The sequence below is a fragment of the Phyllostomus hastatus genome, unplaced genomic scaffold, assembly GCF_019186645.2.
Source record: "Phyllostomus hastatus isolate PE091 unplaced genomic scaffold, TTU_PhHast_1.1 phas_contig_152, whole genome shotgun sequence".
Lineage (NCBI taxonomy): Eukaryota > Metazoa > Chordata > Mammalia > Chiroptera > Phyllostomidae > Phyllostomus > Phyllostomus hastatus.
Window position 1 is genome coordinate 14897157 of NW_025333622.1, and position 25930 is coordinate 14923086.

General features: G+C 36.4%; 1 protein-coding gene across 10 annotated transcripts in view; it reads left to right on the forward strand.

Annotated features, from left to right (window-relative positions):
• ERC1 (ELKS/RAB6-interacting/CAST family member 1) overlaps positions 1-25930 on the forward strand; it is a 564233-nt gene that overhangs the window by 202874 nt on the left and 335429 nt on the right. For 7 of the 10 annotated variants that reach the window (XM_045830450.1, XM_045830452.1, XM_045830455.1 and 4 more), the window contains 5 exons: positions 6705-6842; positions 7953-8093; positions 11048-11188; positions 19538-19731; positions 25855-25866. In XM_045830450.1, the coding sequence (XP_045686406.1) occupies positions 6705-6842; positions 7953-8093; positions 11048-11188; positions 19538-19731; positions 25855-25866 (626 nt within the window). The remainder of the gene's footprint in view (positions 1-6704; positions 6843-7952; positions 8094-11047; positions 11189-19537; positions 19732-25854; positions 25867-25930) is intronic. The other 3 variants (XM_045830453.1, XM_045830454.1, XM_045830456.1) reach the window with 1 other exon arrangement.

A 25930-nucleotide genomic window follows, 5' to 3' on the forward strand; every position in this document is an offset into this window, starting at 1 on the left:
TATTACTCTTGTGTCTTTTAATGATTGGACAAGTAAAATTTAGAAGCAGATATGCAGGGTGGGGCAAAAATAACTGTACAGTTGTAACAGAAACACAGTTTATTCTTATATTATTATTGATTAATTATTGTATTATTTTCCATACAAACAATTGTAAACCTACTTTTGCCCCATCCTGTAAATAGTCTGGGCAAAACCTGCTAATTTTGGGAAATTATTGTTGTTCCTCATTTCAAAAGTTCCCCAAAGTGTAGCATAGTAGACAACAAGTGAAATTTTCCTTTTTAGATTCTATTAATCACTGTGGATCTTTCTGTTCCAGCCAATTAGTTCATCCACACTGATGTGGAGGAGCTTTGTCCAGCAGACCGCCCCCCACCCAAGGCCACCAGGGATGAGAATGAGTCTAGACAGGATCTTCCCGGGGAGGAAAGGGGGCCAGCCTCTCAGAGGAGAAGGGCCTTGAACCCTTTCCTGAATGGACTTTTATTGGGCTCAATTTGCATAGGAATACAGGGCGTAAAGCTCATCAATCATTGTCAGGCAGTAATGATCAAACAATAGATAACATTCAAAGAACTATGAGGGCTTATTCTGAGTCAGGGTCAGATAGCCAAAGGGCCTTAAAACTTTGGGGAACAAACTCACTTTCTGCTTGGACCCTTATCATTTAAATTAAGGGCATTCTTAGCAAAGCTAGTTTTACAGGATTTTATACATTCTTTCTTAGGCCTGATCTCCCCTGAAACCCACCCTTTCCAGCACAGGGTCACACCCACCTCTGGCATTGTTTCAGGCTTAAGTCAGGCAGGGGAAGTAAGGCAGCCAAGAGATTAGGAGACTTCTCACAGACAGAATGAGGACTCAGGCTATGTCAAAGCCAAGGGGTGAGGGTCCATAACCCGCTTTTTCTATAGTCCCCTAAGTCCTTCCCTGATGACCCCATTGTGAGTGTGCCTTTCTTAGGTTGTCTCTCCCTTGAGGAATCTTACCCATCATTGCCTAAGCAGTCATCCTCCTGGATGGATGAAGAGAAAGCAGGGTGAAGAGAAAGAGGGGCAGAGGTGGTGCCCCTGCCAGGAAGATAAGCTTTGTCTCCTTAGTGACTTAAGGTCCCAAGGTCTTTTTACTCAGCTTTAGCAATGGGGGGTTACAGCTTCTGCAACTAGGTAGGGTGGTTCCTAACACTGTACTTCTGCCACTGTTATTGAAAGGTACTGTTAACCAAGAAAATAAAGGTGAGAGCTTCTTTGAATAACTTGCTTCACATAACAAATTTGATGCCAATGGCTGCTTACAGCTGTAGAGGCATCATCAAAAAAATTATTTCCCTTAAATGATGTTTAAAGTGGCCAGGTGATTTTAAGAAATGTTTTGGGATTCTTTGTCCTTAGAACTGTATCATAGAGGAAGTCTCTTCTACCTTTATGTCAGTGATTAGAGGCTCAAGGCAGAAAAATGAGTTCCACTTGATTAGGAGAAATAGATCACCCACAGTGAAACATGATAGTTTGTGACAACTGGCAATGCTGATAAAAACCAAAACAAAAGATGTCAAGAAATCTCTGCCAGTGTGGAATTGGTATGCCTGTATGAGTAATTTATATATAGTATGCATTCAACATTAGTCTTTCTCTGGCTTCATTGGTTTTACTCTCTTGGTAAAATAAAAATTGTATGGGGAAGAAAGACTCTATCTAATATAGTAATCATTTCCGTTTTTTTCAACCCATTTAACAGAACTATATTATGATTAGAGAAGTCATTTTAGGGAAAATGTCTTCTTTCTCTAAATGGTTTAAAAAATATTTCCTTCTTGAATTCTACATTGTTAGTTCTTCTCTACGACAATGAACTGTATCTATAAACCTGGTTGATCCTCCCCCTCCCTATTTATCATCAAGGACACAGACATATACAATAAACACCAATTTCTTCTATTGCTACAAAACTTTACTCATGTAGAAATTGAATACACACTGATAGGTACTTAATGATTACTTCCTATATCAAATAGGTTGTGAATGAAGTGGAAAAAAAGCCCATAGAATTATAAAATACATCATTTATGCAATAACCATTTTATTAATTTTCAATATTATTAACAAGTTATTTAAGTAAAATAAAAGCTTTTTAGCTATTTTATTGTCAAGTTTCTATAAGTAAACTGGCTTCTACTCCTTGAAAGGTATGCTATACAAACTATTTTAATATTATGATGCTGAAATTCTGATATCAAGTATCTTTGGCTCTCTCCACCAAAGATACTTGTGTTTAGTGTGTTGTGTTTAAATACATGTTTTAACCCCCTGGAAGATGTACTTTTGCATTTGCAGTGGTTTGCTACCTCCACCCTCTCTAGGGGATAGTATTTTAATATATGACTGTAGTAATATTCTGTTTATTAATAAAAGGTTGTCAATAATAAGGAAGAGTTTATGGAAAGATGCTTGAGTCAATTTATGTAATATTTTTAATCATAAAACATGTATAGTGATTAAGAATAGGATTCTGTAGCTAAATTGATTAGTAAGTACCTTAGTTTTGTGGTAATGTTTGAATAGTTGTTATATATTAAGTTCTTACAACAGTGCCTGCCATGTACATAGTATTTTTTTTTTAAGTGTTAGTGGTCCCTGCTATCATCACCACTAGCTTTCTTCACCACCACCACCACCGTTACTGCTTTTTGTTGTTACTGGGGTCATGTTGGTATTTTAGGGAGTCTGTTTTCTGTTCCTATGAAATGGAGAGCTGAGTTTCTGAATAGGCAGTGGGTAGATATTCTGAGCATATTTAAAGGAGTATTTTTCCACTTAACATGATTTCAAACAATCATCTTTTATTGTTATTCAAGTATGTGAATAACAGATACAGTTTTTCTTCTGGCTGTTGTATTCAAAACAATTTGTAAGTCATATATTTCAGATCCTGTGACTAATTAAACTTAGTATGGAGTAGGATCTCCACTATAAACTTTATAGAAATTAAATAATAAATACTGAAGTGACAAGATATGGGGCTATTAGGATGAACAGCTTTTACAGCCTCAACATTAGGTTGAAAAAAGAAGTGTGTATGGCAAGAATAATATGGTAGCATTTATATACCAGTTGGTTAGCAACACATACAGGTCAAAGATCCATGATCAAAACACAATTTCGAATCACAAGCAAGGTGAATGAATATATGTAACAGGAGCTTTCCGTAGGGTTCAACTGTTATCCATTATGAAGCTGGATAAAGGAAACAATAGTTTTGTACATGCCTGTCCTTCCACACATCACACACAGCATCTTTTGGGTTTGTTCCATGGTTACACAGCTAGTTTGCACATATATGTCTATTTCAAGTCTTCCTCCTTCGTGGTAAGTTCCCAAAGGTGTTTTTTGTGTCCACTGTCCTTTCTTCATTTTGTTAGTGTCTTTCAGTATGGAATTACCTCCTCTTTAAAAGTACATAGGAGTCCAAGAATAGAAATCCTTTTCCTCCCCTCCAGCCCAACAACAGTCACCTGTTTAAGTAATTGAAGAAGAAAATAGTTTAGGGAGAGCTTGTTAATGGGGACTTTATCTAGTTTAGCAGCTTCTGCACCTGAGTATTATCCGGAAAAGTTTTTGCCAGCAAAGAATAATGGATTGTTTTACGAGTTGTACTGCACAGAAATTATACATGTGGAATTTTTACAATTTAAGTGATTTCTTTCTTAGATACTAATAATGGAGGACAAAGGAGGGTATTATTTTTACTATGCGTGTAGGGGCTATTTGTATATTGGTGAACCCATAAAACAAATCTCCGTTTTCTTGTATATAAAACTTGGTTCTATGAAATTTCATTTTAAATAATGGTTCTTTGCTGCTCTTTCTTGGTAAGAAATTCTTAGCAACTGGAATGACTTGCATAGCTGGTTAAACACATAAACACCAGGGCATTGCATTCTGTATGTATATGAAGTATGCACTAGATTTTTGAGTGGCAAAATTCTCTAGTGGTTGTGAGATCTCAACCTAAGTAATGATACATTTGAGATTTCATTAGCAGTGTCTGGTTAAACTAAAGGAAAACTAATGCTTTCCATTTATGATGGTCTTTTCTCTAATGATAGGCTTTGAACTTTTGTTGACATTGGAAGAAACTGGAACCCATTTAAGGCTTATCAATGGTTCACCTATATTCATGGTACCCTATTCTAAATTTGCCAAATATTTTTGCTTTGCTTATCTGTTGTTCTGTTTCCAATTCTGTTCACTCTAGGCAGGGACTTCTTTTTTCTCCCTTTGTAGAATGAAGCAGGTCCTTAAAAAGCTTATACTAATATAAGAAATTAGGTGAAGGTTGGATCTAGGTTTTTTTTCCTAGTTCCTTTTCTGGCAGGAGTGTATGTACATGCCTAACTAGAGTTATAAAAGTCTAAGTTTACATGTTATTCTTTTACTGACTGATTAACCAATATTTATTATAGACGTGATGTGTGCCAGATATGAAAATAGAAAACTGGTGTAAATGGGCAGGATCCAGTCTACTTGTGGAGACATGTATAAAACAGATTATTAGAATATGCTTAGGAATTTGTGTTATAATGCACAGATAGATGTGAGAATGGAAGTAAATGTGATGAATATGAGTGTACAGGTAGCTGAGAGAATGGGGATGAATGTGTCTGTGAATGTGGATCTCATGTATGTAAGTGTGATGGAACACAGGGGGATGAGAGCAAGCGAGTCTTCCCAAAGGAGGTAACATTTTTATTGCTTTTCAAAAGCTATGTAGTTTAAATCTGCTAGTTCTAGTATTAGCTTGAGAAGAATATGATTACATCCTCCATTTTTGTTGAAAATGAAATAAACCTGCTTCGTTTTTCTATATGAAACTTATGGCCATCCCATATACTATCTTCATTTCACTAATTACTCACTGTCTCTACAATGTTGGGATGTAAGCTCTTTGAGGGTGGGAATTTTTGTCTGTTGTGATTATTTCTGTGTGTTCAATACCTAGAAAAATGGTGTATAGCAGGAGCTCAAGTATATGTTGAATGAGTGAAGTTTGTGTGTTCTAGAATAATTGTCTTATTTATTATATTTTTTTCAGTTTATTAAGAATATCTCACCCTGGCTGGTATGGCTCAGTGGATTGAGTGCTATCTTGCAAACCAAAGGGTCACTGTTTGATTCCCAGTCAGAGCACATGCCTGGGTTGCAGGCCAGGTCCCTGGTAGGGGGCACACAAGAGGCAACCACATATTGATGTTTCTCTTCCTTACTTTCCCCCTCCTTTCCCCTCTGTCTAAAAATAAATAAATAAAACCTTTAAAAAAAGAAATACAGAAAAAAAGAATATCTCACCCTACCTGGTGTGGCTCAGTGAATCGAGTGTTGGCCTGTGAACCAAAGGGTTGCCAGTTCAATTCCCAGTCAGAGCATATGCCTGGGTTGTGGGCTAGGTTCCTAGTACTGAGGCACAAGTAACAACCACACATTGATGTTTCTCTCCTTCTCTTTCTTCCTCCCTTCCCTTCTCTTAAAAAAAAAAAAAAAAAAAGAACATCTCTTGCCCAGCCAGTATGGCTCAGTTGGTTGAGTGTCTTCCCAAAAAGGTCACTGGTTCAATTCTTGGTCAGGGTACATGCCTGGATTGCAGGTTTGGTCCCAAGTTGGGGTGAATTGGAGTGGCAACAGGTTGATGTTTCTTCCTCACATCAACATTTTTCTCACCTTCTCCCTCCCATTCCCTCTCCCTAAAATAATTTTTTTAAAGAATCTCTATAACACCTTCATATTTTTGCTTTCTACTTTTCATTATGTGTTTTTGAGTCTTCCTGGTGATAAGATGCTATTTCCACAATGTTTATCAAACCCATTCTCTCTTTTCCATCTCTCTCAGTTCATTTTATTTCCAAAATCTCTTACCTGAATTGATAGTCTCCTAATTGTTTTCCATGTGTTTATTCAAGACCTCTTAAATTTCTTCTTTACAGCTAGCAGAAATATCTATATAAAATACGAAACTGACCAGATCATTTCTTTGCTTAAAAAATTCCTAATCCATCTGTCTAGAATAGAATTTTTACTCTAGGATGGCTCACAACCCCACCCAGAGCTTGCATTCAGCTACACAATGGGAAGTTCTCTTACCATTTTATAACATAATAAAAATGGGTCTATTTATTTTTCTTTGTGTAATTAATGTCTGGCATGTAATAGAGAATTCAGAATATACTTTTTTGAGTAAATGAATGCATATAAATGTGTATGAAGGAAGAATAACTACAATGAGAAATTTCATCAAAAATACTTGTTGCCCTGGCTGGTGTGGTTCAGATGGTTGGAGTGTCATCCCGTAACCAAAAGGTTGCAGATTCAATTCCTGGTCAAGGCACATAACTTGGTTTGGATTTGATCTCAGTCCAGGTACAAACAGTCCCTGGCCTGCATATATATATAGGAGGCAACCAATCAATGATTCTGTCTAGCATTGATGTTTTCCTGTCTCCCTTTATCTCTCTCTAAAAGCAATGAGAATATGTCCTCAGGTGAGGATTAAGAAAAAAAAAAGAAAATGCTTGCTGTTTAGATTAAAAATGATATAAAAATCTGAACACTAATATTTAAGAATTTTTCCTTTATATAGCTGATTTGTTTTTCTTACTGTATAGATGTATTTATTTTTCTTCTTCCACTTAATTGTATATGCACATTCAGATTGAAAATCTTCAAGAGCAACTTAGAGATAAGGAAAAACAGATGAGCAGCTTGAAAGAACGTGTCAAATCCTTGCAGGCTGATACCACCAACACCGACACTGCCTTGACAACTTTGGAGGAGGCCCTGGCAGAGAAAGTGAGTGATTGGTCCAGACTGTTGATAGATATATTTCTTCTGCTTTCTCATTAATCTAATACTTTTTCTAGTGATGAGACTTGGATATAGAAGACAGCAAAAATCCTTTTGGGCAAAGAAGGAAAAGAGCTCCCTGTGCTGTTGCTGACACATATAATATAAAAGAAAATCTATTTAATTATTCCCAATTTAAGTATATGTTTCTAGGCAAGATGGATTTTACACTAGAGGGCAGTGGCTGAAGTTTCTAGAATTAGCCATATGTTCCCTATTACGATCTTGTGAAGAAAAAGAATATTTTTATTTATATGGTCAACTAGAATTTGAGGATGTGGGAATATCAGGCACTGACTGTTAGTAAAGAATATATAATTAGTTCTCCTTTACTATGTTGTATTGGTACCTAATATCTTTGTAGGTTTTAATTATTAATACAATGAATGTACTTGCTGCTTTTCTGGTGTTGGCCTTGTTGCTGTTTTTTGACTTGATGAGCAAACTGAGGTTTAAGGAATCAAGGCTTGATTACTGAATGAATGTATTCACAAATAAAACCCAGAAATATACTTAAATTACATAACTTTCAAACTTCCTGAGTATCTGTTGACAAGAAACTTTAATGGTTTTTCTTTTCTTTACATTTGTTATGTTTTAAACTCAGCATATCATAATCTCCGCAACATCTTCACCCCCATTTTGGTATCTGAATTGTAAGTTGTTTCCATTGCCTGTAGACAACATGTAAATTATCTATAAAGAACAAATATTTGTTACTTACTGTCATGAGGGTATGCATGTGTGTGTGTATGTTTGGTTACTTAGGGGTTGAATAAGTTGGATTATTTCCAAAGAATACATACTTTAGGGATTTCTAACTAGTTGAGATTATGTGAAAAGAAATCTTAGGGAATCAAAATAACAAAGCTGGATCTTTGTTATAGCAAGATAGGTAGGAAGGATGAATTCTTTACTTTAAACTATTGACAACTTATCACTGTCTTTTGAATGGAGGATGGAAATGTGAAATTTTACGAGCTAAAAGATAAATTATAGTCATATGGTACAAGTATGAAAGGAATTTCCTCATTTATTGATGTGCTCTCTCACCAGGAGCGGACAATTGAACGCTTAAAGGAGCAGCGGGACAGAGATGAGCGAGAGAAGCAAGAGGAAATTGATAACTACAAAAAAGACCTTAAAGACTTGAAAGAAAAAGTCAGCCTATTGCAAGGCGACCTCTCAGAAAAAGAGGTTAAGACACCAAAATTGACTTCTTTGGTTTGCTTAGTCAGTGCATTGTGTGTATCTGTTGTTGGTGTTTACATAATGCCTATCAAAAAGTATTTATTGGATGATTTTCTTAATATTCTTATAGCAGGCTTTTTGGGAAGAACTTAAGGTGTGTGTGTTTAAGGAAGCTCTTGGGAGACATAGTAGAGGGGATTGTTTATTTATTTATTCATTTATTTATTCAAGATAAAAAAGAAATCTTTATCCCCCTCAAGCTTCTTTTTTAAAAATATATTTTGATTATACTATTACAGTTGTCCCATTCCCCCACTTCACTGCCCTCCACCCTGCACTCTTCCTCCCACCCACATTCCCCTGCTTAGTTCATGTCCATGGGTTGTACATATAAGTTCTTTAGCTTCTACATTTTCCATACTATTCTTGCCCTCCCCCTGTCTATTTTCTACCCACCGTCTGTGCTACTTATTCTCTGTACCTTTTCCCCCTCTCTCATCCTCCCACTCCCCTGTTGCTAACCCTCCATGTGATCTCCATTTCTGTGGTTCTGTTCCTCTTCTAGTTGTTTAGTTTGTTTTTGTTTTAGGTATATTATTAATAATTGTGAGTTTCCTATCATTTTACTGTACATTTCTTTTTATGTTCTTTTTCTTAGATAAGTCCCTTTAACATTTCCGATAATAAGGGCTTGGTGATGATGAGCTTCTTTAACTTGACCTTATCTGAGAAGCACTTTATCTGCCCTTCCATTCTAAATGAAAGCTTTGCTGGATAGAGCAATCTTGAATGTAGGTCCTTGCCTTTCATGACTTGGAATACTTCTTCCCAGCCCCTTCTTGCCTGCAAGGTCTCTTTTGAGAAATCAGCTGACAGTTTGATGGGAACTCCTTTGTAGGTTACTGTCTCCTATCTCCTGCTGCTTCTAGGATTCTCTCCTTCATTTTTACCTTGGGTAATGTAATTATGATGTGCCTTGGTGTGTTCCTCCTTGGGTCCAACTTCTTTGGGACTCTCTTAGCTTCCTGGACTTCCTGGAAGTCTATTTCCTTTGCCAGAATGGAGAAGTTCTCCTTTATTATTTGTTCAAACAACTTTTCCATTTGTTGCTTTTCCTTTTTTCCTTCTGGTACCCCTATAATTGGGAAGTTGGAACGTTTAAAGATGTCCTGGAGGATCCTAAGCCTCTCCTCATTTTTTTGACGTATTGTTTCTTCATTCTTTTCTGTTTGATTGTTTCTTTCTTCCTTCTGGTCCATTCTATTGATTTGAGTCCCAGTTTCCTTCCCATCGCTATTGGTTTCCTGTACATTTTCCTTTATTTCACTTAGCGTAGCCTTTATTTTTTTCACTTAATTTGCGACCAAATTCTACCAGTTCTGCGAGCATCCTGATTACCAGTGTTTTGAACTGTGCATCTGATAGGTTGGTCACCTCTTTGTTGCTTAGTTATATTTTTTCTGGAGCTTTGATCTGTTCTTTTGTTTCGGCCATTTTGTGTGTGTGTGTGTTGACATGCTGTTATGTATGAGGGGCAGAGCCTTAGGTGTTCACCAGAGCAGGGCAACTCAAATGGCTGCGTTGTGACACTGTATGTGTGTGTGGGGTTGTGAGAGAGAACAGTGGCGCTTGCTCTGCTCCCTGCCGGATTTCAGTCACTTCCACCGCTTCCCACAAGCAAATTGGGCCCTTGTGGTGCTGAGTCCTGTGTGGGTGGGTTTGTATACATTCTGGAACCCTGTGGGTGTCTCCAACAAACTCTCCTGTGAGTCTGGGAGTCTCTCCCAGCACTTCAACCCCCACAGGTGTTTTCAATTGGTGTTTTGAGGCTTTATTTCCCCGAGTTGGGACCCTGGGTTGCGTGGTCTGTCTTGCTCCCCAGTTTCACCTGGTTTATCTACACTTGAATAGTGTAGTGGGACTGCCTGGTCCACCAGCCGCCTTGTGAGCTGCACCCCTCCACAATCCACCGCCTTGCTGAGTCTGCCTGCTGCCACTTTGCCGAGACCCCTCTAGGCTGGCTGCCTGACCCACCCCTCCTGGCCTGATGAGTGTGTCTTCTTTAACTCTTTGGTTGTTGGACTTCCATACAGTTGAATTTTCTATCAATACTGGTTGTTTTTTGTTTCTAAATTGTTGTTGTTTTTTTGGTTGTGCGAGGAGGCACAGTGTGTCTACCTATGCCTCCATCTTGGCCGGGAGTCCAATTTTCTGTTTTACCTTCCTCCAATGTGTTATAAATTGATTTCTTACTTGTTAACGACATTTTTAAAGATCCTAAAATAACTGAAGCCCAGTTACATTTGGAGAAGTGTTGTGCTGATGGTAAGAAAGGTGATAGATGAAAGAATATGCAAAAGAAGAACAGTTTATTTGCAGCAACTCTTAAAGTGCATCTTACTGCTGGCAGAGAAATCTTAAATGTTGACTCATTAAGTGACTTAATGTACTTTGATCATGCTTTTGGGGAATCCTATTAATGTGACCTAAATAACAAAAATGGCTAAGGCTTCATGATCAGATAGTAATGCATGAGATTTAGGGATATCCTCAGGATTTTTTTCCTAATATCTTTAAGAAAATTTATGGACACTTAAGTTTCTAGTAGATTTTTTCTTCTAAAAGGGAAAAGTATTTTATAGTATTTAAATCAATGTAACTATTGAGGCTGACTGTTTACATTCACAAAGCTTGATCTACTTCCCATTTATTTTGTGGGAGAAGATGTATATTGATTGAACTCATTAAATCATTTAATTGGTATTTCTTGGGAATTCATCCTACCTTAGGACTTGAAGGCTAAAGTTAGTATTGTTTTATATTTCATGTTCTTGAAATGGAAATATGTCAGTATGTGATAATGGAAAGAAACTACAAGCCACCAAGAAAATAATTTTAAAAATTTAAATCTCCATTTTGTTTATAGTTAGTATTTATTCTGGATATGTTGCTTCTTTTAGGCTTCACTCTTGGATCTGAAAGAACATGCTTCTTCCCTGGCTTCCTCAGGACTGAAAAAAGACTCCCGGTTAAAGACGCTGGAGATTGCTTTGGAGCAGAAGAAGGAGGAATGTCTGAAAATGGAATCACAGTTGAAAAAGGTTAAAGAAAAATTTTCTATTTTCTTGCTTTGCTTTAAGTAAGAATATAGTAGAAAATTCTACAATATGTATAATATGATAATCCCCTAAAGTTCAAAATACCATTCTTTACCTTGATTAATTCTCTTAGAATTCTTATTCTAGTTTTGTTTATTTTACTCCTGAGAATCCCCAAACTCTTAGAAAATTGACAGTTCAGAAGAAGATTAAAATATGCAGCTCCCTTCTGGGTGAAATACAACACCACAATTATTTGATTGTGGTGTAATCTCAATTATCTGATATTTTTCTTCCATTAGCATCAGGCTTCTAAGAAAGAGATAATTTAACAGTGATAGTGCCTTGCATTGGTGAATATTTGCCTGTCTAATATTTATATGGCATTGTATCATTTTCAGAGCACTTTCCTATTTATTATCTATGAGCTATTAAGTTTCTAAGAACTGCAACTTTTAAACAGTTATAGTAGCTGTGTCCAGTTCATAAAAGGGTACCGCCTGCTATTAAGACTTCAAGTTTTGTTCTCTCTTTTTTTTTTTTTTTTAAGATGTTATTTATTTTTTAGAGAGGGAAGGGAGGGAGGAAGAGAGAGGGAGAGAGAGAAACATCAATGTGCGGTTGCTGGGGGTCATGGCCTGCAACCCAGATATGTACCCTGGCTGGGGATCGAACCTGGGACACTTTGGTTCTCAGCCCGCGCTCAATCTGTTCTCTTTTCATATATTAGGTATATTTCAATATGGTGCCCTCATAATGAATCGTCATATGGAGTATACCAAAAGTAAAATCATATTCTTAAGCTAAGAAAAGGAAGAAAATCAGTATCTTAAAGTTACTTTTGAGTAAATAGTAAATTACTTTTTTTGAGATCAAGGATTCTCTGGTTATAACCAATTTAAATTTGGTAGTTGGGTTTTCTTTTCCTCACTAAAAAGGTGTGTAGGTGACTTTTTATGTAATACCTGAATATGGAAGATAAAGGTTTAAGATATAGTTAGGATTAATAAAACTGAGCAGTAAATATCAAGAACAATGTTGTATTAACATTCTAAACTTTCCTCTTTATGACAATCACACACTTTCTGTTTCTTTATTTTTCATCTCCTTTTATCATGATGGTGCTATAGCTGGCTGTTTCTATGGTCTCTTATATTTTAGGCTTAATAATGAGATTCATGAAAAAAATAGAGTTCTCTTTGGGTAGAAGTTGATGGCTTTTCCCAACTTTGATATTACCTGTTTTCCTACCCATGGCCATTTTTCTCCATATCAGAGATTTTTCAACTGGTGTGCTGTGGCGGGTACACTGGTGTGTGCAAGAATTTTTAAAACATGCAATACTTGACTCTTTTCCCTTAGATTTTCAAATAAAAAAATGACAATAGCCAACACAACAGTACCTATCCAGTGTGAACAAATCAAAGTTATACCTATTTTTTGGTCAGATTGGCAAAATATGTAATGTATTTTTTGGTGTGCTGCAGAATTTTAGTAATTAGTTTATATGTGCCATGAGATGAGAAAGGTTGAAAAGTGTTGCCCTATATCTATGAGCTTGGCTTTTTTGTTGTGGAATGTTTTTAGATTACACATGTAATGAGATCATATGGTATTTGTGTCTCTCTGTCTGACTTATTTCACTTAGCATAATGCCTTCAAGGTCTAGCCATGTTGTCACAGATGGCAAGATTTTATTCTTTTTTTATGGCCAGGTAATATTCCTGTGTGTGTGTTTATACCACATTTTCTTTATCCATTTATCCATCATTGGGCACTTAGGTTGTTTAGAGCACTTTTTAGGATCTCTTCTCTTAGAAAATTTCAAATATGCAATATAGTATTATTATTACTAATACTATAGTAATAATATTAGTAATTCTACACATTGGGTCACCAGAACTTACTAATATTATGACTGAAAGTTTGTACCCTTTAATCAACATCTTCCTATTTTCCCCATCCCCAGACCCTGTCAATTACCATTCTACACTGCTGTTGTCAGTTTAGTCTTTTAGATTTCAAGTATCAGTGAGATGATACAGTATTTGTCTTTCCGTGTCTGGCTTATTTAGCCTAATGTCCCCTGGATTCATCCATGTTGTTACAAATGGCAGAATTTTCCTTATTTTTTTTATGGCTGAGTAATATTTTATTCCATCTTAGCCCCATCGCAGCACCAACTGTCCTCACTTCAGGCAGCCACCAGCTTGTTCTCTGTATGTAAGTGTGGTTTTGTTTTTTGTTTATTTGCTTGTTTTATTTTTTTGTATTCTACATAGAAATGAAATCATGCAATATTTGTCTTTGTCTCTGACTTATTTCACTTAGCATAATATTCCAGGTTCATTCTTATTGTTGCAGATAGCAAGATTTTATTCTTTTTATGGCTGAGTAGTATTCATGTGTGTGTGCCTTTTCTTTATCTTTTTGTCCACTGATGGATACATAGATTGTTTTTATGTGAACACTTGGCTATTGCGAATAATTCTGCAGTGAACATAGACTTGCATATTAAATATTTTTTTGAATTACTGTCTTTGTTTTCTTTGGATGGATACCAAGAAGTGGAATTTCTAGATCATATGATGGCTCTATTTTGAATTTCTTGAGACATCTTCACACTGGTTTAAACAGTGGCTATACCAGTTTACATTCCCACTAACGGTGCACTGGAATACCTTTTTCTTTTCCTCCTCTCCACCACTTGTTATTTCTTGTCTTTTTTATAATAACTGTTATGATGGGTGTGAGCTGATATGTCATTGTGGTTTTGATTTATATTTTCCTGATAATTTAATGATATTGAGCATCTTTTTACATGTCTGTTGACCATCTGTCTTATGTGGTGAAAGGTCTACTTAGATCTTCTACCCATTTTTGAATTAGATATTTTTTTGTTATCGAGTTCTACACATTTTTAAAGTTATTTTGGACTTTACCCCTTATTAGATACAGGATTTGCAAATATCCTATTCAGTAGTTTGCCTTTCATTTTGTTGATGTTTCTCTTTGGTATGCAGAAGTGCTTTAATTTGATGTACTCCCACTTGTTTATTTTTGCTTTTGTTGTTGCCTTTGGAATCAGATCTGAAAAAAAATCAACAATATTGATGTCAAGGAGTTTACTACCTATGTTTTCTTCTAGCAGTTTCATGGTTTCAGGTATTGCATTTGAATCTTTAATCTATTTTGAGTTAATTTTTAATGTGGTGTAAGAGAATGGTCTAGTTTAATTTGTATGTAACAGTTCAGTTGTCCCAGTATCATTTATTGAAGAGACTGTCCTTTCCCCATGGTATAGCCTTGGTGTCTTTGTTGTATAGTAATTGATCATATATACATGAGTTAATTTCTGGGCTCTCTATTATGTTCCGTTGATCTCTGTGTCTCTTTGTATCAGTACCATACTGTTTTGAGTAATACAGCTTCACATTATAGTTTGATTTAAATTTTTTTAAAAGTGAACAACTAGGAATAAAATTGAAGAACTGCAACAACAATGCCAATATCAATGACAGCTGAGCAAATATTAATAAAGGTGGAATGAGAATAAGGATATTATAAGAAAAAAGAATGTGAGGTCACTAATGGAAAAAGATGGTTTGAAGAGAATGGAGGGGTATGGAATAGAAACAAGGTGTAGAAAGGGAAAACAAAATAAAATCTAAAACAAAAATAAGAAAGAGAAGGATGAAGGCAAAATTGAGTAATTGAAGGGAAGAGTAAAAAATGAGATTTGAAATAAAACTAAAATAAACATAATTAAAAATAATTATATTAAAATAAAATAAAAAATAGTGAAATAATAAGAATAAAATTGAAGACAAAAACAATGTTAAAAAGTTATACAGGAGAAAAAAATAATGTAAATAATGAAAAAGAACAAGGTGGTGTGTGTCTCAGCAGAATCTAATGTTTGTTTGCCTACTCTTTTCTCCTCTTGGATCTGTCCGTGGTACTGTCAGCTGGTGTCCCAATCTAGCTTTAGGCAGCCTGTTTGAGGCTACAGGCAGTCTACAGTTTGTGGCTGTCTCCTTTAGGTTTGGCTGGTCCTCGCTGTTCTACCTTGCTGTCTTTTTATCATCACAAGGCGCAGTGGTTGGTTCATCTACAGTCTGACAGCACTGCATGCACCACCTCCACTTGCCCTCTAGAAGGGACTTCTGGTGCAATCAGGCGGGTGTAATTTCAGGTTCTCTCCTGGGAGGCACTATTCAGTCTTAAGGGAAGGTGGTGGGTGTGTTCTCCTGCTGCTGTACTACATGTTGTGGTCTGTTCCAGATTATTTCCAATAATGTATAGTTTCTGATGAATTAGCTGTTTCATGTGAGGCCAGTCTGTATAAATGGGTCAGCTCTTTCCTGCTTGGTGCTGATGGCAGCTCTGTGTGAGAGCCAAGGCTTGACAGGGCCCTGAATACCTCTTGCTGTGCCAATTTCTAATCTCTGTGCTCTGCTGTTGTCAGTGGGATAGGGCCCCAAGAGGAGCCAGCATAGCATCTGATAAAAGTTTTTTAAGGGCTTTTTTGAGATTCTCTTTCTTTCCCCTGTGGATATACACCTGGCATGGAGCTCTTGAGCCTGGCCTTATTATTCTGTGGAGTTTGCAGTCCTGCAGGTGGGGGTTGGATATGCCTCCCCCTTCCCAGAGATTTGTACTCTGAGGTGTGAATGGCCCTGCCTGGCTGCAAAGAATCTCAGACACTGGGCTCTTGCCTGTCCAGCCCTAGCTCACTTCTCTTGCAGGAGGCTCAGACCCAAACCCTCCATTTTGCATGCAACCCCTGAATGCCAGCCATGCTGGGTAGGGCTCTACAATCCCTTTGCTGTGCAGCCTTCTGCTCTTCCTGGCTAGCTGGACTCAGTGGCCATGAACTGCATGTTCGATCTGACCTCTGCTGGCAGTGTAGTTGCACACACATGGAGTCCCTGCCCAGCTATGCTTCAGCTCCCCTCTTTTAAAAAGTCCCTATGTAGCCCCCACAGTGTAGTGTGGAACCACTGCCTGGCTATACATGCACCCTATCTCCCCAAAGGGCAAAAAGTCTCTTGGTTCAGGTTGTCTGCAGCCTGCCAGTGCCTCCAATTGTTTTAGGAGATAGAATTTTTCTCTTGAATTTTCCCTGTTGGTGCTGCAGCTATGGACATGATGCTCACTGTGTGTGTACAGCCTGAGTCTCCCAGACTCTGCACATCTTCCCAAGTCTCTCCTGATTAGGATTCAGGGTTCCCTGTGCAGGACCTGGGCCCCTGCTCTGGGAGGGGCGGGAGCTCCTAAGTTGCATTTTCTGTCCTCTCCTCTGCTGCAGGCACTTGATACAAGGTGTTTCCCCTTCAACTTATAAAATTTCTTACCAGACTGTGCAAAGCATCCTCTGTATGCCTTGGCTTCAAAAATTAATATCAGCTAAGATTCTGTTGATCAGGTCACTTATTGGAAGATCAGCTAAAAATCTGTGCTGGTGGGCTCAGCTTCCAACTACTTGGCTGCCATCTTCTAACTCTAGTCTTTCTGAACAGTGAGTCCTAACAAAACTGCAGGGAACCCAAGAGGTTGTGCAATTTTTGTCCCCTCTCGTCTCCCCAGGCATACTGCTCAAAGGCTCTTACATCCTCTTGCTGTTTCTGTTCTAGGAGGGGCAGCCTGCAACACAAGGGATGTGTGGGTGTCAGTGTGTGGGAGGTTTTCCAGGGCTACCATCTAGTCACCCCCACCTTATAAATACCCCTTTAGGGTGCTGAGCCCCCACCTCAGCTGAGCACCATCCTGGGGGTCTTGCCCAGCAGCAGTCTCAGGTTGCCACTGCTAAGTACAGCTGGCTGCTGCTGCTGCAGGAGGAGGAGGTGGAAAGACACTGGCGACAGTACTCGGTCTAGAGTATCCTCAACACTGCTTGAAATCAGGGAACAGGATAACCTCTGGCTTTGTAGTTTTTTCTCAAGGTAATTTTGCCTATTTGGGAACTTTTGTGGTTCCATACAAATTTTAGAGTTATTTTAGTTCTATGAAAAATGTCATTGGAATTTTAATAGGGATTGCATTGAATCTGTAGGTTATTTTGGGTAGTATCAGTATTTTAACAATATTAATTCTTACAATCAATGAGCATGGAATATCCTTATGTTTATTTTTGTCTTCAGATTTCATCGGTGTCCTTTATCTTCAGTGTTTAGGTCTTTCATCTTCTTTGTTAAATTTATTCCTAGGTGTTTTATTCTTTTTTAAAAAAGATTTTATTTTTACTTATTTTTAGAGGGGGTAAGGGAAGGAGAACGAGAGAGAGAGAGAGAGAGAGAGAGAGAGAGAGAGAGAGAGAGAGAGAGAAAGAAAGAAAGAAAGAGAGAGAAACATCAGTGTGTGGTTACCTCTCATGTGCCTCCCATTGGGGACCTGGCCTGCAATCCAGGCATGTGCCTTGCCTGGGAATTGAACTGGCAATCCTTTGGTTTGTAGGCTGGCATTCAATCCACTGAGCCACACTAGCTAAGGCATGTTTTATTCTTTTTGATACAATTGTAAATGGGATTTATTTCTTAATTTCTCTTTCTGGTAGTTCACCATTTGTTTGTAGTAATGGAACAAATTTTTTATATGAATTTTGTATCTTCAATTTTACTGAATTCACTTCAATTTTTGGGTGGAGACTTTATAATTTTCTATGTATAATATCATGTCATCCACAAATAGTGACTATTTGACTTTCTCTGTTTCAATTTGGATACCTTTTACTTTTTTTTTTTATTGCCTAATTGCTGTATCAAGGACTTCCGATACTGTGTTGAATAAGAGTGATAAGAGGGGCATTCTTGTATTATTCCTGATCTAAGAGGAAAAGTTTTCAGCTTTTCATCATTGAGTATGATATTAGCTGTTGGTTTGTCCTATTTGGCCTTCATTTATTCAAGGTACATTTTGTCTATGCCCTCTTTGTTGAGAGTTTTTATCATAAATGGATGTTGAATTTTGTGAAATAGTTTTTCTGTATCTATTGAGGCAATCATGTGATTTTTATCTTTTTGTTAGTGTGGTGTGTTATATTGATTGATATGTGGATGTCGAATCATCCTCATATCCCTGGAATAAATCCTAGTTGGTCATGGTGAATGATCCTTTTAATTTATTTGCTAATGTTTTGTATAGAATTTTTGTATCTATGTTAATCAGAATTATTTGTATTTTAGTTTTATAGTGTTCTTGTCTGGTTTTGATATCAGGGTAATGCTAACCTTGTGAAATGAGATTGGAAGCATTTCTTCCTCTTCAGTTTTTTGGAAGAGTTTGAGAAGCATGGGTACTTAATCTTTGAATGTTTGGTAGATGCACCAGTGAAGCTTTCTGGGCCTGTACTTTTGTTTGTTGGGGGGTTTGTGATTACTGATTAAATCTCCTTCTTAGTAAGCAGTCTATTCAGATTTTCTGTTTCTTCAGTTCAGTTTTAGAAAATTGTAAGTTTATAGGAATTTATTAATTTCTTCTTGGTTGTCTGATTTGTTGGTGAATAATTTTATATAGTAGTCTCATATGATCCTTTGTATTCTGTAGTACCAGTTGTAGTTTCTCTTATTCTTGATTTTCATTATGTGAGTGCTCTCTTTTTTTTCTTGGTAAGTCTAGGTAAAGGCTTGTCCATTTTGTTCATCTTTTCAGAGAACCAGCTCTTAGTTTAATTGATCTTTTGTATTGTCTTTTTAGTTTTTATTTCATGTATTTCTTTTTTTTAAGATTTTATTTATTTATTTTTAGAGAGGGAAGGGAGGAAGATAGATAGATAGATAGATAGATAGATAGATAGATAGAGAAACATCAATGTGCGGTTGCTGGGGGTCATGGCCTGCAACCCAGGCATGTACCCTAACTGGGAATCGAACCTGCGACCCTTTGGTTCGAAGCCCGTGCTCAATCCACTGAGCTACGCCAGCCAGGGCCTATTCCATGTATTTCTGATCTGATCTTTATTTTCTTCCTTCTACTAACTTTGGGTATGTTTGTTCTTTTTTTTTTTTTCTTCTAGTTCCTTGAGGTGTAAAGGTAGATTTTTGTCTATGTAATATTTAAGCAGAGAAAAACTTTGTAAATTGACGACTAGCTATTAGATATTTGATGATACCTTATTGAAATTGATATATATGCATATATATAGATACATACATACATGGTTTATGCACTGTATGCATATCTGATGGAATTTGAATCGATATAATATCTTAGTGAAATTGATAATACCATATTGGAATTGATCTCTCTCTCTCTCTCTCTCTCTCTCTCTCTCTCTCTCTCTCTCTCTCTCTCTCTCCCCTTGGTTTGCTCTTGTATGTATAGCTGATAGAATTTGAACACTTTTCTTTGTAGGCACACGAGGCAACATTGGAAGCCAGAGCTAGTCCAGAGATGAGTGACCGAATACAACAATTGGAGAAAGAGATTGCCAGGTACAAAGATGAATCTAGCAAGGCCCAGGCAGAAGTTGACCGCCTCCTGGAAATTTTGAAGGAGGTGGAAAATGAGAAAAATGACAAAGATAAGAAGATCGCTGAGTTGGAAAGGTAAGGAAAGGAAAGCTGAATGGGGTTTCATTGTGTTCGAAAGCTAAAATATGGTTTTAAAACTATGTTCTTTGGGGGCATGCTTTTCAGTATGTCTGCCTCTGTGAATTTGGGTTCCTCTGAGTGCTTGATGTTACTTTTTTATCTCTTTTTTATTTTCTTTATTTTTTAAATTTTTATTTTAATTGTTGTTCAAGTACAGTTTTCTGTCTTTTATCCCATCCCAACCTACCCCCCAACTCTCCCCACCCTGTCCCTCCCATTTCTACCCCCTCCCAGTTTTTGTCCTTGTGTCTTTTATACTTGTTCCTGTAAACCCTTCCCCTTTCCCCCTGAAATTCCCTCCCCTCTCCTCTCTGGTCACTGTGAGCCTGTTTTCTATTTCATTGTCTTTGGTTATATTTTGCTTGTTTGTTTGTTTTGCTTATTAGGGTCCTGTTAATGGTGAGATCACACGGTATTTGTCTTTCACTGCCTGGCTTATTTCACTTAGCATAATGCTGCAGTCTTTAAAAGGCAACACAGAATGGGAATAAATTAGGAAGCTATGGACTTCGATGTTATTGGTTAGAGAGAAAGTATTCATTTAGAAATTAAATTTTTTACTCCAAATCAAAAGAGCACAAATAGCCACTTGCTCTTTTATTATTTATCTACCTAAAGAGCAAATGAGCTTCAAGTTCAAAGAGTTAATATTTTTTTTATAGGGTTAGACCTTTTTTTGTTGAGCTGATTCTCCTTTGGGTTATGCATTTTTAGATTTTTACAACTTGAATTACGGAGAAGCAGATTATTACACCAGCTTTTTGGCCAAATTTAGAAGAAGGAGGACATTTTCAGGACAGTTTAGGAGCCTGGTTATGATATTTATGGAGCTCTGAATTCTAATTTTTCAAAATGAGCTGTGTTTGAACAGATCCAGCCAGACAGTTCTCTTGGAATTTCTTTTGTCTATTTTTCTTATTAGGATGTACTCTACTAAAGATTAAGCATGTGCCTCTTGACCTCTTCTTTTACACCTACCATATAGTTAGCATAAATTCAGAAGTGCATGGAAATGGTTCTTCCAGTAGAACTTCATTCATCACCTGTATTTTTTTTGAACAGTCAGATTAACAGTGACAGAATGAAATCACTAATCTGTGTGGCTTCTTGGATTCTTAGGGATATTTTTATTTGTATTTTCCCGAAGGTTGGGAAGTATTAGACTACTTCCATAAATTGTTTATTAAGTTTTAAACTTTTGGGTTACTGGTAGACCTGATTATTTTCCCCTAGAAATTATTTCTCTTGTTCTATATCAATAGAATTTTGATTTTCATGAAATGAAAAAGCAAAGTCTAATCCTACAATTCTTTTTCACTGTTTTGAAAGTGTGAATAACATGGTCTGATTACCCATTCACTTGTTTTATCTTGATATTAACTTTATATTTCCTGGTTATACTAAGACAAATGGGATACATTCTTTATGTTAAAATTAACAATTACAAGAGTCTCATGGTTACATTTTGTGCGTTTTTGAATGTCTTCATGTTTGTACTGCATCTCCCGGGCATGCGTGTGCATTCACACACACCCCTTACATGCTCTGATGGATTCATGCCTCTCTTATGTCAGCCTGAAATCCGTAGCAATACTGCATAGATTTTAAAATATGATACTCTTGATTGATTAGTATATTCCCACTAAATATATTTCAGTATTTCAGAAAAGAAATTCCTTGATGAAGTTTTAATCTTTGGTTTGATTTCTTGGGTTGGAAATATGTATGGAAATTATTGCTTGCTTGACAAACATTTCTATTCATTTTGGACCCAGTACTGCCTTTGGTAGACAGATATGATTTGAATGAGAGTAAGAAATAGGATTAAATCTGTATTTGATATCCAAATAGCTTTTATTAGCTATGTATTTCCCACATTTTGAGAGTTACAAATGATCTACTTTTTCCATGGAATGTACCATACATTTGATAAATCACTGGTCATGCAAAGTTATAATTTTATTTCAGCATTTGACACAAAGTTTCTTGGCTACCAGAAAAAGAATTAGGTTTTAAACTCAGTTTTTGCTTACTGGCTTTGTAATTTGTTATTGAGCAATGTAGTTTAAGATAGGAGTAAATAGTCAAAGGCGGCTGGGGCTGTATAATGCCTTTTGTTTATAGATTTATTACTGAGGTACATGTGTGTGGGTGCTGTGTTTGTCACTGTTTGCTTCTTGTGTTGTCATTGTGCTGTTTCCTGTGTGTGGGTATCTGTGGCCCAAAGATTTATAATTTGAATTTCTTTACCTTTGTTTTGATTTGTCTTATCATGATCGTATTCCTTTGGAGTTTTGGTATCTACGTGTTTGTGTGTATGTTCCCTCATGGCCATGCTGTTTCTTAGAAAGCCAGTCTCCTGCAGTTGGTACCTTCCATGCCAGGTTTCTGTCCCTGCACCATCTGGGGGTTTTTTTGGGCCTTCCTGGGAAAGTGAGTGTCCTGTAAGGCTACAGTGCTGTACTAACTGAATTGCTGCTTCTGCTCTTGCTACTGCTGAGGCTTGCTGGAGATTTTGCTTGATCGGAGTTAAAGAACAATTGGTTGTGTGTCGAGTTTAACTGTACTTCTTAGGTTCATTGTTTGTGGATCAAGAGTACATTTGTCTGGTAAGATTCTGATACTGTCGGTTGTAATTTTCTTAGTCTTTTTTTCTAGCCCATGCTTATGTGGTTGTTCTTACACTGGAATGCCCAGTCCTCTTAGCTGATGCAACTATATGCTGCATCATAATTCAAGAGGTAGAATTAGTTTCTGAAGGGTGTTCAGCAACCTTCTAAGTGCAAAGATAAAGGCAGACTGTTAATAATTATTGAACTAAAGAAAGTTCTTAATATTCTTTTAAAATTTTGTAGTATGTCTTATGTAAGGATATACAATATTAAAAGGTTTAGATTACATCATGAAAAATTCTCAGACCTATTTGTGATCTTGTGAAAAATGAATAGTCCCTTACATTGCTTTCGTAGTAGTTCGTTCCCGTCAGAAGTTGACTTAGTGGTGTACCACTGTCTTGACTACTGCATCTTTAAAAAGAGGATTTTATAAGTCCACCCATACATCTGCAAATATAAAATATTTTTTCCAATTAAATCCAAGAATTACTATTTCTAAATTCATATTCCATACTGTGATGTATATCAGCTGAGTTTCAACTCAACAGCACCAGGAAGAGCGATGTGCACATACATGTGTGCATGCAAACATTGATGTCATAGACACCACATATATTTATTACAGGGAATTGTACAGTAGTGTATATGTATGCATATTTATACATACACATATATAAAGAGATTTATTATAAGTAGTTGTCTTGCATTATTGTTGGGGGTGGCTAAATAAGTTTGAACTCTGTATGGTAAGCTGTCAAGAAGAGAAGGTCTCTAGTGGGATAGAACTCCCATGGACATGGGCCAAAATTGTGGTCTGCAGGCAGAATTTTTTCTGTCCTGGGAAAATGTTTCAGTTATGCTCATTTCAATTATCTGGGATAATCTTTACTTTAAATGGATTACAGGCTTTAATTATATCTGCAAAATACCATTACATGTAGATTACTGTTTGTTTGAGTAACTGGGCATGGCTGAGAATTTGACACTTCAAGAAAGTCATCACCTGGTGGCTCTGGGTAGTCTTTATAGATCAACTTAAGGGAATAAAATCAAAAAACTAGAACTTGGCATGTCCTCATATAAATGGATCAGCTGGGATTAGCTTCAGGAACCCCAAATGTAATAGAAAATTTCTCTTCTAAAGTGAGCATATTAGAGGGTTTTTAAAATAATTCATAATGAGTAGGCTTTTCTTTGACATAATATTTAACATATTTAGTAATGTACTAAAATTCTGATAAAATTATGATATTAGCATCTTTTCATACTCCTAAAAGAATTGTTCATTGTCTACTTTTTCACTCATGCTGTTCCTTTTAGCTAAATACTCATGTCATGGCTGTACTGGGAGAATTATCCTCTATGCAGTGTTGGTTTTGCTTCATAATACAGAAAAATTCTGTTTTCAGCAGAAACCCTCAATTTACTCTAATATGAGGGTCATTTAGATAAGATTCAACTTACTTAGAAATTTTTATATGTAGAGAAATTTGATTTTCATGTAATTTAGCTGTCAAGCAATGCTTTTAGTGTATCAAAGTTAGGAATTTTCATTGATCTAAAGAATAATAAAAATGTAAAAAATAAAAAATAATAAAACAGGGATAATAATAAAAAAGAATAATAGAATCTATTGTATAACCTAATAATTAATAAAAAATGTGGATTTATTGTGTTTCCCAATTTGTAGGAATACAAAAACTGGGATTTTAATGGATACAGGTTTCATTATGGGGTACTTTAAAATTTAGCAGAGGAATTAATAAATGAGCAGAAAGGACACAGTTTTTTTTTAAGCCTTTAATCTTTAAAAGCCCTGAAGTTCTTTTTATTTCTTTTGTAGGGGACGGGGCCGGGGGTGGGGCGCTTGGTCACTCTCCCTTTAAATGTGCATCCAAAATTACCACTGTTGATAAAATTTATAGTTCATCAGGCTCTTGAAAATAATACCCAATCTGTGAGTTTAGTTTTTCTTTCCATAACCAGTAAAAATAAAAACGTCATTGTGAACAATTGAGATTGGTCTCTTTTTGACTTTGAACATGTATTCTGCAGTTTTCTATGTGCCAGAGACTCTTGGATTTTTTATAGGCAGGAATCTGTGACCGTCACAGAACATACGAAGTACAGCCAGGTGGTATGTCAGCAGACCTGCATTCTTATCCTGGATTTGACTGAGGACGTTAATTTTTTAATTTGTTTTTCATCTTTTTATCTTATATAATGGGGATGATAAATCTTGTTCGATTATTCTCATGATTGTAAAAACTCATTTCAAGTACTGAAACATTACAAGAAATTAATGTACAAATTGAAATGGTGCTAATGTTCATGAAATACACCTAAGGTAAAATTTAGATCCTAGAGACAGTCTGGATGGCACTGGCCATGAAAAAATCTAAGTATTTGGAGGATAATACTAATTTCAGTGAGATTGATTAATTTTTAAAAAGGTAAACTTCCTGTTATTATAAAAAATAATAATGAACCTCAGAGTTTCCAAGCTGTGTAGGAATATTACTTATAGCTACTTTGTTCTTTTACTGCTGAGCAGTATTATAAATGAATTGATGTTTATAGAGCCTTATGTTTTTCTTCCTTATTGCTTTTAGATTGCATCATTTGAGGTAGATTTTGATAGATTTGAATGAGAAGTACTGTTTGCATTTGGGAAAAATATTTTGTTTCACATTTGAGAGAATTATATAAAATTCTTCCAAACAAATTAGAATCCTGTAATTCTCAGCCCAGGTGACAAACACAAGGCCCCTAGGCTGAATCTGGCCCTCCACCTTATTTTATCCGGCCTGGCACCTTGTTTCTACCTGACAGCAGCAAGCTCCTTGCCTCTAGTTAAGGAGTAGTTTCATTTATACAGTCCTAAAATTATATTTGGCCCTTTGAAGGCAATTGTGAGGCTGATGTAGCCCCCGGTGAAAATGAGTTTGATACCCCTGTTGAGTCTACAGAATAACCAAAGTTGTCAGTGTTTTTATGCTTTTGTTCATGGATAACTTGGATCTGAGAAATTGAGCGGTGTGGATAAAGGAGCAGTCAGGTTTAAGGTGTATGTGTATACAACTAAGCTAACCAAAGTTGTAAAATCGTAGTTAGCTACTTAAATGGAAATGGGGAACACTAACCTTCTCTTCTCTTCCTTTCCTTTGTGTTTAAGAAATAAATTTTTTCCTGTCCTGGGAAGTTGTAAATTTTAGATAAGTTTTTTTCTTTAGAATCTTACATTAATGTACAGTGATATAATCTACTGTAAAAACACATTTATTGGGAGTTGAAAACCTGAAATTACTAATTTTTAGTAATCTGTGACCTCATCCCCTTCTCTAATCCTGTGCTTTATGTTTTTTCTGTGTCTATGAATAATACTATTTTTGAATATTGTCCTTATTAATTCTTTCTAACTTTCTCTTTCACATTTTCTTCCTGGATGTGCTGTTTTCTTCAGTCTCACCTCAAGGTCAGTATGATTGTACTAAAATAAAGACATGTGATAGACCATTGTATGCTAACACTATTTTGAT